Source organism: Pantherophis guttatus, chromosome 15 (genome assembly GCF_059756535.1).
Source record: "Pantherophis guttatus breed Tessera chromosome 15, ASM5975653v1, whole genome shotgun sequence".
In the NCBI taxonomy this organism is placed as follows: domain Eukaryota; kingdom Metazoa; phylum Chordata; class Lepidosauria; order Squamata; family Colubridae; genus Pantherophis; species Pantherophis guttatus.
The window spans coordinates 19,569,184-19,585,123 of NC_142077.1; the positions used below are offsets into that span (position 1 = coordinate 19,569,184).

The window sequence follows — 15,940 nt, forward strand, 5'->3', positions numbered from 1 at the left end:
AATAAAAATATCTCTGGTTTAAAGTCAATGTGTTTCTTTATCATTTTTTCCAGCCAGGTGTGGATTTTAGTCCAATATCTTTTGGCTTCTGCACATGTCTACCACATATGTTAGAATGAACCCGGAATCTGTTGACACTTCCAACATTTCTCCGATTTATTCTTGTACATTCTGGCTATTCTTGCTGGGGGTAAATGCCACCTGTAAAACATCTTACACAAGTTCTCCTTATATGCTGTTGTCATTGTCATTTTATAATTCTGCGACCACATTTTTTCCCATTTCTCTAAATCAATCCCATGACCAACATTTTTCCCCAATCATTGTTTCCTTAACTTGTTCTTCTGCCAATTTTACTTCTAATAAGTAACCGTACAGTTTTTTAATTACATAGTCATCAGAACCTGTTAAAATTTTATCTAAATTTGTCAAATTGCTATAAAAACCCTCAATGTTAGAATCTTCATCATATCTAGACTGTATTTGCATATATGAAAACCAATCCATTTCAATCTCTTGTTTTTCTAATTTTTGCTTTGATTTAAGTTCACCCTTTTCATTTAATAATTCACCATATCTGACAATTTGTTCCTTTCTAAATGTTATTGAGTGTGAAACTGCTTCAATAGGAGATAACCAGACTGGAATTGTTAAATAATGACATTTTTCGATCTTCTCCCAATTTAATAACAAAGATTCTTGTATCATATGCCTTCTAAAATAACCCTGTATTTTTGTTCTTTTATACCATATAAAAGCGTGCCAGCCCAACAACAAATCTTGTCCTTCTAAACTCAACAATCTAATATTCATTCTTTAATCCACATCAAATCACAAGCTTGATAATATAATTCCCAATCCGGCAAACCAAAACCTCCTCTTAGTCTAACGTCTTGCAACAGTTTTAATTTTATCCTTGCCTTTTACCCTGCCATATATATTTTAACACAATTTTATTTAAATCTTCAAAATATTCTTTTCCCAACTTAATTGGAATTGTCTGAAATAAATATAAGAGTCTGGGCAATATATTCATTTTAATAGTTGATATTCTCCCTATCAATGATAATTGCAAATTCTCCCATTTTGCCAGATCTGTCGCTATCTGTTGTTTAAGCTTATCATAGTTATTCTCCTTAAGAGTACCACATCTTGCTGTCAAATGTATCCCGAAATACTTGACCTTGTTCGTGACCTGCATCCTTCATACTTCCACCAACTCTTCTTTCTGTTTTTTTAGCATATTTTTTGTCAAAATCTTCGTTTTATCTTTATTTATTTTCAAGCCTGCCACCGTCCCAAAATCTCCTATTTTATCTATCAGTTTGTTTATAGATTGAAGTGGAATTCGAATCTCAACTTTTTACTTTTTCATAATAATATAAATGATTTTGTAAAAGAAAGCAGATATTGCATTCAAATCCTCCAGTTCTCAGGGAGGACAAAAGTCCCGCCTCTCTTTCTCTCTACTGGCTGCTTCTATTCCTGGCCCATCCCCTTCGTCATGACAACCCTGTAGCCAATCAAAGAGGGGGAAGAGACGGTTGCCTGGGAGCTTCCCTGCCCTCAGCCTGATGGAGAAGACGCTGAAGAAGCCAAGCCAAATGGGGGGGGGGGTCAAATAAAGAGCAAAATTCAGAGCTTTGGAGGGGATGAGAAAGAGGCAAAAGCTCCCAGAATTGCAGAGGGAGGGGGGCTTAAGCTCCTTCCCCAGAAAAGGCTGCAATGAAGAGGGTCTCCTCAGCTGGGGGCTCTGGAGGGGCCACAGGGGACCCCCATCTTCCTCAGAGTCATGGAAGGTCCCCTCCAGGGTGAGGTTGGCTGCCTTTTCCTCCTGGGCAACCCCGGATCCGCCTTGGAAGACCCAGCCCTGTATGGCTTCTCCCCCACAGGAGCCTCTCCTGGAAAGACACGGAGCCAAAGTGAGGCTGGAGAAACCCCGGGGGCTGCGGCCCCGCCCCCAACATTCAACCCTGGGACCCATAAATCAGGTTAGTCTCTTCCCAGGAATGCCCCAGATCCCCTCCTCCTCCCTGCCCATCCTGGGCTTTCTCCGTGGGTCTGGGCTTTGCTTTCCCCCTTGAATGCCCCATGCATGGAAAGAGGTGGCTGAGCAACATGGGATATGGTCTCCCACCTTCCCAGGACTCAGAAGATGGAAGCTGGATTTTGCAGATCAGCTTTCCATCTGCAACATGAGGGCCCTGAGCTCCCCTTCCTTCCTTTCTTCCCTCCCTCCCCTCCCCACATGGGGAGAGAGGCAGCCTTGATTTCTTCATCTCTTTTCACTTGGCTTTCTCTAACTTCCCTCCCTCCCTCCCCCCCCTCTCTCTCTCTCTCTCCAGCTCTCTGTGATTTTTTTTAACTGCAAAGTTCGAAAAACTAGTTTTTCACTAAGGTTGATTTTATTCTTAGAGACTGGCTGCACTATTGCATCAGCCCTTTTGTGCGGTGCCCTTGAGCATTAGCTTTCAAAATAAAGTAAATTTTGGCTCCAACTCAGCTGGCAGCTGTTTCAGATCTGTGGCAGGCTCTGGCATTAACTGGCCCCTGGAGTTTTGTCTTTCATCACTATGCAAACAAATATCAGATTTATTTGTTATTTCAGCCATAGGTGCCATGTATTCCCTGCATGGAGCTCCCAAAACTCTCAATTCTAGATGATGGATTTAATTCCATCTCTGTTCCTGTTATTATGAATCACATGAGGATTATTTCCCTTTCATTTCCCTCCAGAGAATTTCCCAACAATCTCCAAGTCCAAGAACTACTTGAATTATCCAGGGATCCCTCCTGAGAGGGAGAATTATGATAAAAGTTTCAGCTCTGCTCTTTGGCCGAATCCTCCAGGGGAGACTTTGGACAGAGAAATATGGAGTTTGGGGACAGGCAGAGTCTGTGCTCTTGAATGTACGTCTCTCTCCTTTCCAGGTGAAGCCGAGTGTTTCCCTGTGTTTGAAGAAGGAAAGCAACTGGATTTTCCACCTTGTGAGACTCGTTTGATTCTTCTAATTCTTCTTTAGAAACAGGAAAGGGATTCATTGATTCACCCCATGAATTATGGACCTCCTGCTTCTGCTTCTGATGCTGCTTTTGTCCCATTCGGTCTCTGGGAAGCTGAGAATGAAATGCCCATTGAGTTTGGAGAACCAGGATGGGAAACCATGGAGCTACTACAGACCAGGAGACCATCTAATCAGTATAGTCACCAGTGGAACGGAAAGATTACATACAAAGTTGCTTTTCAACGTGGCTCCTTCTCTTCAGTTTGTTTTCTATGATTGGTAAGTCATTCAGGGTGATGGAGTTGCACTCCCTCCATTCTAACACTCTCCTTTTTTTCAGTTTTTTATTTGTCATTTCTTCCTATATTGGGGAATATGTCTAATTTCCTGAATGATTTTGATTTCCATGCCTTCTCTCTTTGGTCTGATTTTGTGAAAGAGACTCAAAAATGGGTCTGAAAAAAAGCTGAAAGGGTTGCAGATTATTTTCCTCCCTCAGTTCAATCTTTAATTTATCACTTGAATAATGAGTTTTATTTATTTAAAGTAGTGGTGGAATCAGTTGTAGTTGCTGTACCTCAGCCCATTTCCATATTTGTGTAACTGATCTTTGCTTTTGGATCAATGTTGGTTTAAGGCTCAGTAGGCTTGTGGAGGATTATATATAGAATATATAACAAAAGTATTTGTTGTGGCTGTTGAATATAATAACTTTTTTTTCAATAGGACTTCTTACAATTTTTATTTTTGCTTACTATACATTTTCAACATTCAACTGGCCAACAAGAATTCCCATCTCTTGCACAATCTCACACTTGGCTACAACATCCATAACAACTATATTAGCACTTTCCACACTTCAGATGCCTTGCTGGACATGCTCTCCACTGGAGAAGCCAATGTCCCCAACTACAACTGTGGAAGGAAGGAGAACCTCCTGGCTTTTCTTGATGGAGCCGAGAGGGACATCTCCATCCAAATGTCGACATTAGGAGGCACCTACAAAGTCCCACAGGTTTGTGTGTGTGTTTCTCCTTCTGGTAAAGTGAGGGGCGGATGGTGGTGGATGAGCAATAGATGCAATTATGTCTTCTCCATGGAATTCAAGAGCTGCTTTTCTCTATATTAGCAAAAATATCAGTATTTTACCCCATTATCTTCATGTTGAGATTAATCATAAAAGGCCTGAAATGCAAGCAATACATTTCCTGGAGAAGATATTCTAACAACTATTTAACTATTTAACTGATCAAAAAATATCCCTGGTTGTTGGGGTCTCTATTGGCATCTTCATTTTCACACATAAATGATTCCTGCCGTATCCAGTCAGATTGAAGTTGGCAATAGTAGCATTTTATCCATCTAAAATGTGGAATAAAAATTACTCTAGCAATTATAGGCCAAATTGACTAGCAGATATTGTGGCTAAAATTTATGCCACGATCCTCTTAGTTAAACTTGAGAAAAATTCCTTCCTTGCAGAAGGTTTTAGGTAGAGTGAAATGCTATATAAATTTTGTATGAAATAATCAGGGGTGAAATCTAAAATTTTTTGCTACCGGTTCTGTGAGCACGGCTTAATTAGTGGGCGGGGCTTGGTGGTAAGGTGACTGGGTGGGTGTGGCCAAGTCAATGTCACTTCTTTGCCCTATTTTAACCTACAAAACACAATACAGCACAACTGGCTCACCCACAATGTAAAAGCAGCTGTGCTAGACCCAAAATGGCCCCTGCAACTAGCAGGAACCTCACACAGCCACAAAAAGCCCAAAAAACCAACTTTCACAGTTTACACACACAAAATTCCACATACAGCTTTGTGAGAGTTTATGTGTTTGTGTAGTTAGAGTGAAACACTACAGAAACACACTAAATCTCAGAAAGCTGCACAAATATTATTTTATTTTAATTTATTTTTATTTTTATATAAAAGCAGCTAAATTTAAAACTTCCTAAACTTTAAATGGCTAAGTCTAAAAAAAGAACAACTAAAAAAAACTCCAATTAACTATTTTTTTTAAGCTCCCAAAGGGGAAAAAAACTTACTCAAAGGAACAGGGGTCTCCAACCTTGGCAACTTTAAGACTTGTGGACTTCAACTCCCAGAATTCCTCAGCCAGCTTTGCTGGGAATTGAAGTCCACAAGTCTTAAAGTTGCAGATAGAGCTGCTCACCGATGAGCTTGATTGCAGGCAGGGAGAGTCAGTTGATTGCTGATGCAATGGATTGCGTTGCGACCAGCAGCTAAGATTAGCAAGCTGGAGGGGGGGGACTTTTTTTCTTTTAAATAGGTCTGACAATCCAAGATGAGTTGCCTGATTAGCAGAGCTAATTAGCAGATCGTCAGAGCTTGGCTGGTCAGAGCCATTTAAAAGGGAAAAAAGGCTCTGATGATCGCAGGGCTCAGCTGGGCATGGGGGGCAGGGATTTTTGCTACCGGTTCTCCGAACTGCCTGCCGCCATCGCTACCTACTCGCCCGAGCAGGTCTGATCCGGGAGCATTTCACCCCTGGAAATAATGCATATTAATAATCTAATATTGGCAACAAGTTTGTCTTGAAATATCTAATTTATATCAGTGAGGTAAGACAAGGTTTGCTGCTTTCTAGATGTTAGTGCAGCATTTGACTCAATAAACAGAGAAATATGGAGAAAATGTTTTGCCCTCAAAATGGAGCTCAGACTGTTGGCCCTGATCCAAGCCCTTGTTTGAGAGGGAGGTTTGGGCTCAATGGAGCCATGAGAAGAAGGATCTATGCTTACCAAGGAGGAAAGGAAAGGTGCATATTTGAACCCTTCTTATTCAGTCTAGATATGAATGACTTACTAGGACTAATGCAGGATCAAAAAACAGATCATGAATAAATGTTATTTCATTCTTTGACAAAAATGACTAAATTAGTGGACCAATGAAATGCAGTGCATGTAATATACAGTACTTGGATTTCAGAAAGGCTTTGACAAAGTAAACCACAACCTATTACTTGGTAAGCTGAAAATATGTGGGATGGACAGCATCAGCCCCAGATGGGCTCAGCCTGTGGTCCTCAATGGAACTACGTCTGCATGGAGGGAAACAAGCAGTGGGAGACCCCAAGGCTCCATTTTAGGCCCAGTTCTCTTCAACATCTTCATGAATGATTTGGATGAGGGGAGAAATGGGGAAATCATCAAATCTGAAGACAACATTAAATTGGCAAAAGTACCCAATATCCCAGAAGATAGGCTGAAGATCCAGATGGATCTAGATAGACTTGAATCCTGGGCCTATCTAACAAAATGAAATTTAATGTAGAGAAAAGTAAGGTTTTATACTTAGGCTAGAAAAACCAAATGTCCACACACAGATGAGGTGAAACCTGGCTCAATACAGTAACTGTGAGAGTCTGAGTGGACAATCATTTAAATATGAGCCAGCAATCTGTAGCAGCAGCCAAAAAACCCATTACAATTCTAGATTGCATCAACAGAGGGATAAAATCAAGATCACATGAATTATTGGTACTGCTTTATAATGCATTGTCTTTTTTGGCTGCCGCTGCACCCTCTTGACTCATATTTAATTGTTTGTCAACTAAGACTCCAGGATCCCTCTCACAGTTACTGCTATTATGCCTGGTTTTCTGCTTGAACAGGGGGTTGGACTAGAAGACCTCCAAGGTCCCTTCCAACCCTTTTATTTTGTTATAAGTTCTGTTATAGGTACACATGTTTAGCCTGCTAAATTCCTATTGGAATACACTGATTTATACAGATAATGTGATTTTATCATACTTACACATTGGATTGTATAGACTTGGATTTTTTTTGTCTTAATGATTATCTGATAATTTATAAAGCAAGTTCAAAAGTTATGGTCTTTGTGAAATGACATCCTAGCCATGGATGGTCAGACAATAGAGCAAGTAACACCTTTCCTTACCTGGGGTTTTTTTCTCTGAGCCTGAATCTTGGCTCCCTCATCATCCAAGGAGCTCAGTTAGAGAAAGGGCAGGAGTGAAAGTGGGGCTTAAATGAAAACCTCTCAGCTCTCCAGCTTCCTCAGCCCCAGTGATTAAAGTATCTGAGGCCCAGTTTTCCCCCATGTTCTTCCATCAATCTGATGTTTGGGGCTTCAGAGAGAAACCACCAGCAGAACCAACCCAATCTCAGCCTCTGAGGAGGATCTTGGGGTGGCTAAAAGGTCTCCAGCTGCTGCCCTCAGAGCTGATTTGGGAATTTACACAATTTCTGCTTTGTCTAAATTCAGAAAATATGGGTATTATTGGCATAAAATTTAATCTATGGAAACTGAGAGATTCTGAAAATTGTGGCTGTTGGAAGAGACAAAACATCAATTAAAGACCAAACTTGGATTATGCAACTGAAAAATCTTATTAGGCTTTGAGGTCTGCCTGTTTCTTGTATAACTGGAGAAAGAAGTAAAAAAATTCCTCCAGAAAGAATCTGGGATATAGAAGCAAAAAAAGATGCAGCAATCCTCGAAAATTATAATAGGCCCTTTATTGGAATAGAATACTCCAGTTGGCATTTGCACGTGTTAATCTAGTTGTGATCAATTGTAGGGGTGATACAGTAGTATGATTTACATTTTTATTTTTTAAAAATTTGCTTATTATTCTCCATTATTAGGATACAATCTTGCTAATATTCTGTCTTTAATATTTTAAACTATATCTGATTAACAAACTATTCTAATACATTCATGAGAACCAGGTTGGATTTATTAAAATCTAATATTTTGGACTTGATCTGATCCCAAATGTAACACAGCATTCTTCATTGATTTTTCAGATCAAAGTTGAAATTGCTTCAGAGGCTCTGAGTGATAAAAGTCATTTCCCATTTTTCCACCAAATGCTCCCCAAAGAAGGATTCCAGTACCCAGCAATTGTCCACCTGCTCCTCCATTTCAGATGGACCCTGATTGGCCTCTTTGCTTCAGACACAGAAAATGGAGAGAATTTCATGAGGATTTTTCCTCCTATGCTTGTCAGGAGTGGAATTTGTGTGGTTATATCACAAGTATTCTCAACAACTGGTTACACAGCATCCCTCAGGGATTCCCTCTCTAAGTGGAGAAAAGTCAACGTCTTTGTTCATTTCATAGAATTTGATTCCATTTGGGACAGAATCCTTCCTTTCCATTTAACATTTATGCGTCTGCCAGAACCCATTGAAGGGAAAGTCTGGATCCTCACAAATTTTTCGGGGTATACAATGAACAAGCAGAGACTTCTCAAATACATCCATAGTATTTGGAACTTTGGTTATCTGACAAAAGAAAGGCCAAAAGATTCTGCCTTTGAACCCAATTTCTTTGTGGAAGAAAAGTTTCAAGATCTTTATTTTCTCTGTTCTCTTTCAAAGAACGTCTTTTCTGTCAAAGGTCACAGAAGATGCACCCAGAAAGCCCCACTGGAGACCCAGGAGAAAAGGGACAGAGGAAGGTTCACAAATTACTACATTCATTACAGTCTCATGAAGACTCTGGCCCAGGCCTTGAATGCTGCTTATTCCTCCAGATGGAGGAGGAGAACGAAGGAGGGAGAAAAGATCTTGGGGTCTCCAAGGCTGCAGCTGTGGCAGGTATGGGGGTCTCAATATGGATCCATTAATCTTAGATCCTTTGAAGGAGGAATCCAGAGGAGAAGGAGGGGAACCAACTCAACAGATCTGGCCAATTCAATTACTCAGGGAATAATGGTCCCAAAGAGTAGATACCATGGCATTTTAATATTAAACTCTGCTCATTTGAAAATGCTGTGTTCTTTCTTAAATGAATTCCTGTATTTGTGGGTTTGTGATGAGCATGGTGGAATTTCCCCTTTGTTCCGTCCCCACTGCAGGTGGGTCTGTGTGCAGCTCAAGAGGCAGCTAAACCCCCCTCTTCTCCTCCAGTGAAAGGGAACCTGGGGTGGATCTGGGTGTTTCATTGGGAGAAAAGGGCAGGGAGAAACTGAGGAGATGCAAAGAGTGAGAATCAAATATAAATAGGAGATAGGCAGCATTAACTAACAGCCAACAAAGAAGCAGCTGGAACCTCTCCAGCAATGCTCCATGTGAGGGACGGAGGCCTCCGGATGACCGTGTGTCTCGGTCAAACCGGCTGCTTCCGTCTCCTCCAAAGGCTGAGAGAAAAGGGACTCTGGCTTCAGACCATAAAGTTAGGCTTATCTGCCCCTGGCCACTCGGTGGGGCTAGAGCAACAACAGCACAATAGATACATGTTGTGGCATGACAACCTTTATAAATTTGGAGGAGACCCTGAGACCATCTAGCCCAACCCCTCCTCTCTGCAGGAATCCCACTTAAAGCTTCTCTGACTGATGGCTGCTCAGTCTCTGCATTCAGACAATCCATGAAGAGGAGACTGAACTTCTCTGCTTTACTGGCTCAGCTCTAAAACAACTCATCCTTTTATCATATTTTTTCTCTCCTTCAGCTAAAATCTCCTTTCTTGTAACTGAATTCATTTTTCCGTGTCTGACACTCTGGAATAATAGTGAGCAGATCTTACGCTTGTGTGTAACCTGTGTCAGTGATTGGAAGAGGGCTGCATCCTCCCTTCTCCAACCGAGAGATTGTGTCAGTTGGAAAAGGGGCTCCCAGACTCCTCCTGATCTTCAGCTCTTCTCCTTGTTCTCTTTCCTCAAGGCTAAGAGCAGCTCCTTTGATCTCTTCCTTGGCTTCATTGTCCTTCCCTGAAGTTCACATGTAGATTTTGTGCAAATTCTCCTCCAAGTGTGGTGCCTGCAAGGGGACCTGGTCCTTGAGTTGGGGTCTCCCCAAACCAAAACATTCACTTCCTGAGATTCTTATGGCTGCATTTGCCTTCTTTCCATGAACATCTCCCTGCTGACTCAGATTCGGTTTCCAGTTAACTACGATTTTTAGATCATTTTCACAAACATACATATCAAGTTTGGTGTCCCTCATCTTTCTTCCAGTCCATCATTCGTGTCTTTATATGAGATTCTATTTAGTTAGTCAAGTCCTAGTTGCTAAAAATCAGATATTTTTCTACTGCTTTTTAGATATGCAGCCTTCTGTGTGTGCTGATGATAAATATTGTTTCTGGAAACTTGATATTCCTCTCATTAAATTTTATTTTATTCAAAAAGGTAAAATACAAACTTCAAAAAATAAAACTATTACAAAGTCAAAACAAAATTAAATGAAACATTTTTTAAAAAAATTGTGCATTAAAAACAGATAAAACCAAATACGCATATATTGTTCCCCAGTTGAATACTGACAGATGTACATTTCTCTCCCTTGCAAAATAGGCCCACAATTATAAACTTCTACCGATATATTTGGAACCACTTGACTTGTCATCTGTCTGCTGTATATGAAATATGTAGTTAACAGGCAATCAAAAAACAAAAAAAATTCAAAACTTCAATACTGTCTGTTATCTGCTGTTATATTTAACTCTCAGACAATTTGCAGGGGCTTATTATGTACCACAAACCACCACAATCATTATCTCTGATCCATCCTGAATATGATCATGATTCAATATCTTTGTTTGATTCTTAATAATAATTCATTTCCTTAAAACTTTAATTACGATCTTTCCCAGCAACTGCTTTCCATTCCCCAAAGTCACAGGACCTCCTGTAAATTGAAACACAATGACAAAACAATGACTTGTTTTCCAGTTAAATATGACAAGTCCATTCCCTCAATCTCCCTCAATCTTCTTGAAAGAATCCATTTCTTCAGTCATCCGTTCTGCCCACTCTGAGTCTTGAGGGTCCATGGCCTCTCCAGCCATCTCCAAGCAGCCTGCCTTCAAACCAGACTCCTCCTTCAGGGATGCCAGCAGCAAATTCAGTTCCAGTCCATCCATCCAATTCATCCAATTCAACAATTGTTGCTTGTTTCTGATTATCGTCTTTAAGTTGATTTAAAAGTATTGTTATTTTATCAAACTTTATAAATGAAGTTTCAAATAAGGTTTCTAAGTAGAAAAACTTTATATTCTTTAAATTAAATCACATCAAATTAGGTTACTCTAGGATCTACATCTTAGATCAAATCTTGTGTGAAGGGGATTTATCAATCTGACTGTATTAATGATAAGATAGAAAAATTGATGTCCAATAGCAAAAAGTTATCCCTAACCTTCAGTCCCTGGCCCATTAATTAAAGTATATAAAGTTCCCCCTATGCTCTTGTATGGAGCAGAAGTTTGGGATTTCTACTCAACCACAGTACTAGAACAAACACAGTCCCAGCACCTGAGCTGTATTGTGGGTGTAGATCTAAGGACATCTGCTGCAGCAGTTAAGAGCCGAATTGGGAATGTATACAATTCATCCACTATCCAAGATCAAAGCATATAACCACTGGCACAAAGTCAATGAAATGGAGACTGCTAGACTCCCCAAGTTATGCTTACTAGAGCAGATAAACTCACAATCACAAACCTCTTGGATCACTAAACTGATTAATTTTGGAAGTAGCTGTGGCCTTCCTGTCTCTTGCGTAACAGGAGAACAATTCAAAAAACAGCTGCACAAAGAATTAAGGATATAGAAGCACAAAATGACAAGGCTATTCTTAGTAAGGTGGATAAATTGAAATGGCTGAGCAAATACAAACCTACTTTTCAACTAGACAATTGTTTAAAGTTACAACTGCCAAAACATCTTAGGGAGAGATTTACGTGAGCGAGATTCAAACAGCTGGACACAATGGTCAGATATGAGAGATTCCACTCTAGACCTGATAATGGAGGTCTCTGCATTTGCAGAGTGGCAGAGGCAGAAGACCTGGCTCACATCCTGTTTGATTGCTGCCCGCAGAAGAGGGTGAGAGGCAGGTACCTTGGTCCATATACCAAAGGAAGGACCCATTGGGAATCCCATATCAAAACGACTCACCTTATCTGCAGCCAGAATTTGAAAACAACATTTAATACAGCTTAGTACTTGATCGGCTGAGATCGGCATTTGTGGGACTGATTGGGGTAGACTGAAGGGATGATATTGAAATATAATTTTATCATATTTTATTTATCCATATATTATTGTATTCTATTCCAATCTCATTTTAATCACTTTTTATCATTTTTATCACTTTGAAGGCAGTTTTTATCCACTTAGTTATCATACCATCCGCCCCTCAGTTTTCTAATCACATCACACAATTGTTTGGGAGTCCGTTACTGAAATCCAGTGATATCACCAGTCTTCCCATAATCTATTTAGGAAGTGCAATGATGTGTGAGAATGACTTTTGGGATGAGGAGAAGAGAGGCTGCCTAGGGAAGGATCAGAGAAGAGGGGAGAATCCAGGGGTGAAATTCACTTACCTTCCCTATCGGTTTGCAAATGTGTGCGCACTACCACAGAGCCCCCATCAGAGCCTCCCCCAGACTCCAGGACTGGCCCATGTCCCTCCCCAATCTCCTCACTGTCCGAATCTGCTGCCAGCTCCACTGGCCGCTGGTGGGCCACAACAGCTATACGGGTTCTTCCTTCGGCTTCTGTCAATCCTGTCTCCAGGCGCAGAAGTGCATCTGAGACACAACGTGGCATCTGGAGAATTGATCTGAATTTGGATTGAACTACTTCTAATGATGATAGTAGCCTCCCTTTGCGCGGAAACAATGAAGAATGGTGCTGGCTGATCTTTGGCCCAGGGCAGCTGCATGTTTCTTGAATCCTTGGCCTGAATGGCCACCCCCAGGGATTTGAAGGGGCTTCCCTGCTCTATTTTGTGGCCATTTAGATACCATGAATCAAGTTTTGGCCTTTTTGATCTTTGTTTTCTCATCATTTATGCCCAGTTGATTGTAATTACGGTACTGGAGAAGGGCTCGCAAGGCTCTTTTAAGGCCTACTGGTGTCCTGGAGAGGATCACAGGGGCATCTGCATAGAGCAGGAGGGCGATGCTTCGGTCACCTATTTTTTTTGGGGGGGGGTGATTTGGTTTGTTTAGCCATTTTACCATGCCAGTTATGTAAAAGTTGAAAAGCAGGGGGGCCAAAATGCCCCCGTTTAACCCCCTTTTGAGTTTTAACTGACTTCGAGAGGGATCCCTGCATATCACACCTCACCTTGAGGGATGTCTTAGTATGCAGGGCAGGTAAGAGATGAAGAAGCCTGTGGTCAATTGAGGCAGCTTCCAGCTTCTCCCATAGCTTAGTCCTGGGAACCGTATCAAAGGCTGCCTTGAGATCTATGAAGCAGGCGTAGAATGATGCAGGTCTATTTGAAATGTATTTTTCAATCAGTTGAAGAACTAAGCACTGATCGGTAGTGCCTCTCCCCTCTCTAAGCCCGGCTCCCTCTTCAGCGATCAAATTCTCCAGAGCCAGCCACTCTCCATCTGGAGGTGTTTTCCATCAGGATGACCAGGGAGAAGATTAGCCTGACAACTTTCTTCTTGATCAACCCATGCTTTCTGGGAATCAACCTCTTGCTTTCAAAGAGTTTATGAATCACCTTTTCCCCCCTCTGTTCATTTTATTTTCATCTGCTCTAGAATGTTTCCTATAATTGACCAATTGTATCAATTATATTTTCTCTATATTTTGTCAGTATATGATTGACACATTTTTCTCAAAAGTTTTTCATTCACTTATAAAAATAATGATAATATTTGTATCCTAATTAAGCATATTTGCAGATCAGACAATTGTAGAAGAAAGATTCAATGTGGGATAAGAAGCAAAGTTTTCTACTTTTCAAATTCCTGGATGTTCCCATTCCAGTTTCATCCCTTTCTGGAGAAGAATGAATTTTGGAATATTTCTGATAGAAAACTGTACTTGGACCAAAATGGAGAGATAACGGCAGATGTGGGCTTTCACAGCTTCTTGGTTCTTCTCAAGGATGATGTCAGGAGAGAGATGATGGCGTATTTTGAAAGGCAGAGACTTTCTATCAAACAAGATGCTCTTTCACGGCTAAAGTTGCTCAATAAGGTGGGAGAAATTTTGGTGTCTTTTCTCTGTTTCCCAAAGCCTGAGGTCCCATTTCAAGTGGGCAAAGCCTAGAGTCTCCAGGGTGGTTGGCCTTCCATGGCAGGTGGTGGAAGCTTTTCAAGAGACGGGACCTAAGTGGAGTGGCTTTGCCATGTTTTATGGAAATCTTTCAAGATCTTACGAGTCAGAGGGTTCTTTCTTCATCACAGTTTTACTCTACATTAAAAAATCTAATGGAATAAAAGCTTCCTAAAATTTTTATCGTAAACTTTGTTCTCAGTTTTAATGAGAATATATCATCATACTTTAAAAAAAATCAATTCCATATCTCTAGACTTTATTACATAGAAAATTACTTTAATGTAATTTTAAATTTTGAAAGCAAAAGGGAGGAACTAAATGACGAATCTGCCAGTTGTATTACCTCCTTCATCTGTTTAGATCAGTGGTTCTCAACCTTCCTAATGCCACGACCCTTTAATACAGTTCCTCATGTTGTGGTGACCCCCAACCAGGGGTGGGTTCTAAATTTTTTTAATACCGGTTCTGTGGGCGTGGCTTATTTTGTGAGTGTGGCTTGGAGGTCATGTGACTGGGTGGGCGTGGCTAGCTGGTCATGTGACCGGATGGCCATGGCTATGTGTATAGGGACTACTCAGAGGGCTGAAAAAAGTGATTTCTGACAGGTCCTCGCACTTTTGACTGGTCCTCACACTTATGACCATCCTCACATTTATGCCCGTGCAGCATTCTTAACAACCGTGTCACTCATTTCACAACTGCTTCTCTTCACCATGGTGACAAGATAGGGCAAAAATGTAAAATGTGAGGACAGTCGTAAGTTCGAGGACTGGTCAAAAGTGCAAGGACCAGTCAAAAATAACTTTTTCAGCCCTCTGAGTAGTCCATATGCACAAAAGGACTACCCAGAGGGCTGAAAAAAGTGATTTCTGACAGGTCCTCGCACTTTTGACCGGTCTTCGCACTTATGACTGGTCATCATTTATGCCCATTGTAGCATTCTTAACAACCGTGTCACTCATTTCACAACTGCTTCTCTTCACCATGGTGACAAGATAGGGCAAAAACGTAAAATGTGAGGATAGTCGTATGTTCGAGGATTGGTCAAAAGTATGAGGACCAGTCAGAAATAACTTTTTCAGCCCTCTGAGTAGTCCATATGCATAAAAGGATACAGCAATAGAGAGGGATGAAGGAAGGGAAGGGAAATTAGAGTAGGAGAGAGAGGGAGGAAGAGAGGAGGAGAAGGAGAAAGGAAGAGGAAGTAGGGAGGAGAAGAGGGGGAGGAAGAGAAAGTAAGAAGGAAAGAAAAGAGAGGTGGTAGGTTTGAGGAGAAAGATTGCTGTACAATAAAAAAGATGAAAGGGAAGAAAGCCAACCACAAACAAATATAAAGATATTAAGATAAAGAATGAATTGTTAAACTTTAAAGAATAAAAGAGAACAAATATGAATAAATAGCAATAATTAGAAACACACGTACAAACATACAATGTATTTTCTTTGAACAGAGTATTTGGCCGGTTCACAAATTGAAACAGTGTTTAGTCATTTCAATTAAATTTACAATTTCTATATTTCCTTTTTGCCATATTTATTCCTCATCTATTTTTGTAAAAAACCAATATTACCCTTCATCCTCATCTCTAATCTTAATCAAATTCAATTTTTCCCTTCTATTCTATATTATACCCCTTCCCATTGTCATCTATTTTTATATCCATCCTCACATTGGTTAATTATGTAATATTACAGTTGTTTAATATAAATTCAACATTTTAATATAAATCTATTAGTTATATAACTACCTTTTTTGTATATTAATCAATATGAACATGAATATTCCAATTATTTCCATGCAATCCAATTTCTTACAAATCAATTAATTATATTTACCAATAATAAACCAAATAATTTCCCCCATATAGTCCTCCAAACCACAACTTAACCATTTCTGCTTTCAGAAATATA

At 40.3% G+C, this 15,940-nt stretch overlaps 1 protein-coding gene across 1 annotated transcript; it reads left to right on the forward strand.

Annotated features, from left to right (window-relative positions):
• The first annotated feature begins 3,739 nt into the window (after positions 1-3,739).
• On the forward strand, positions 3,740-14,519 carry LOC148112053 (vomeronasal type-2 receptor 1-like). Its single transcript, XM_087879223.1, has 3 exons — positions 3,740-4,020; positions 7,800-8,594; positions 13,736-14,519. Exons 1-3 carry the CDS (start codon positions 3,883-3,885, stop codon positions 14,018-14,020), a joined length of 1,218 nt encoding a protein of 405 aa, XP_087735349.1. The 5' UTR covers positions 3,740-3,882; the 3' UTR covers positions 14,021-14,519.
• The last annotated feature ends 1,421 nt before the right edge of the window (positions 14,520-15,940 follow it).

Bases quoted from the DNA above. Each gene is read 5' to 3' on its own strand.
- LOC148112053 (XM_087879223.1), top strand. From the start codon at position 3,883: ATGCTCTCCACTGGAGAAGCCAATGTCCCCAACTACAACTGTGGAAGG. The intron at 4,021-7,799 runs GTTTGTGTGTGT...TTGATTTTTCAG, and splicing joins GCACCTACAAAGTCCCACAG to ATCAAAGTTGAAATTGCTTC. The intron at 8,595-13,735 runs GTATGGGGGTCT...TTCCCATTCCAG, and splicing joins CAAGGCTGCAGCTGTGGCAG to TTTCATCCCTTTCTGGAGAA.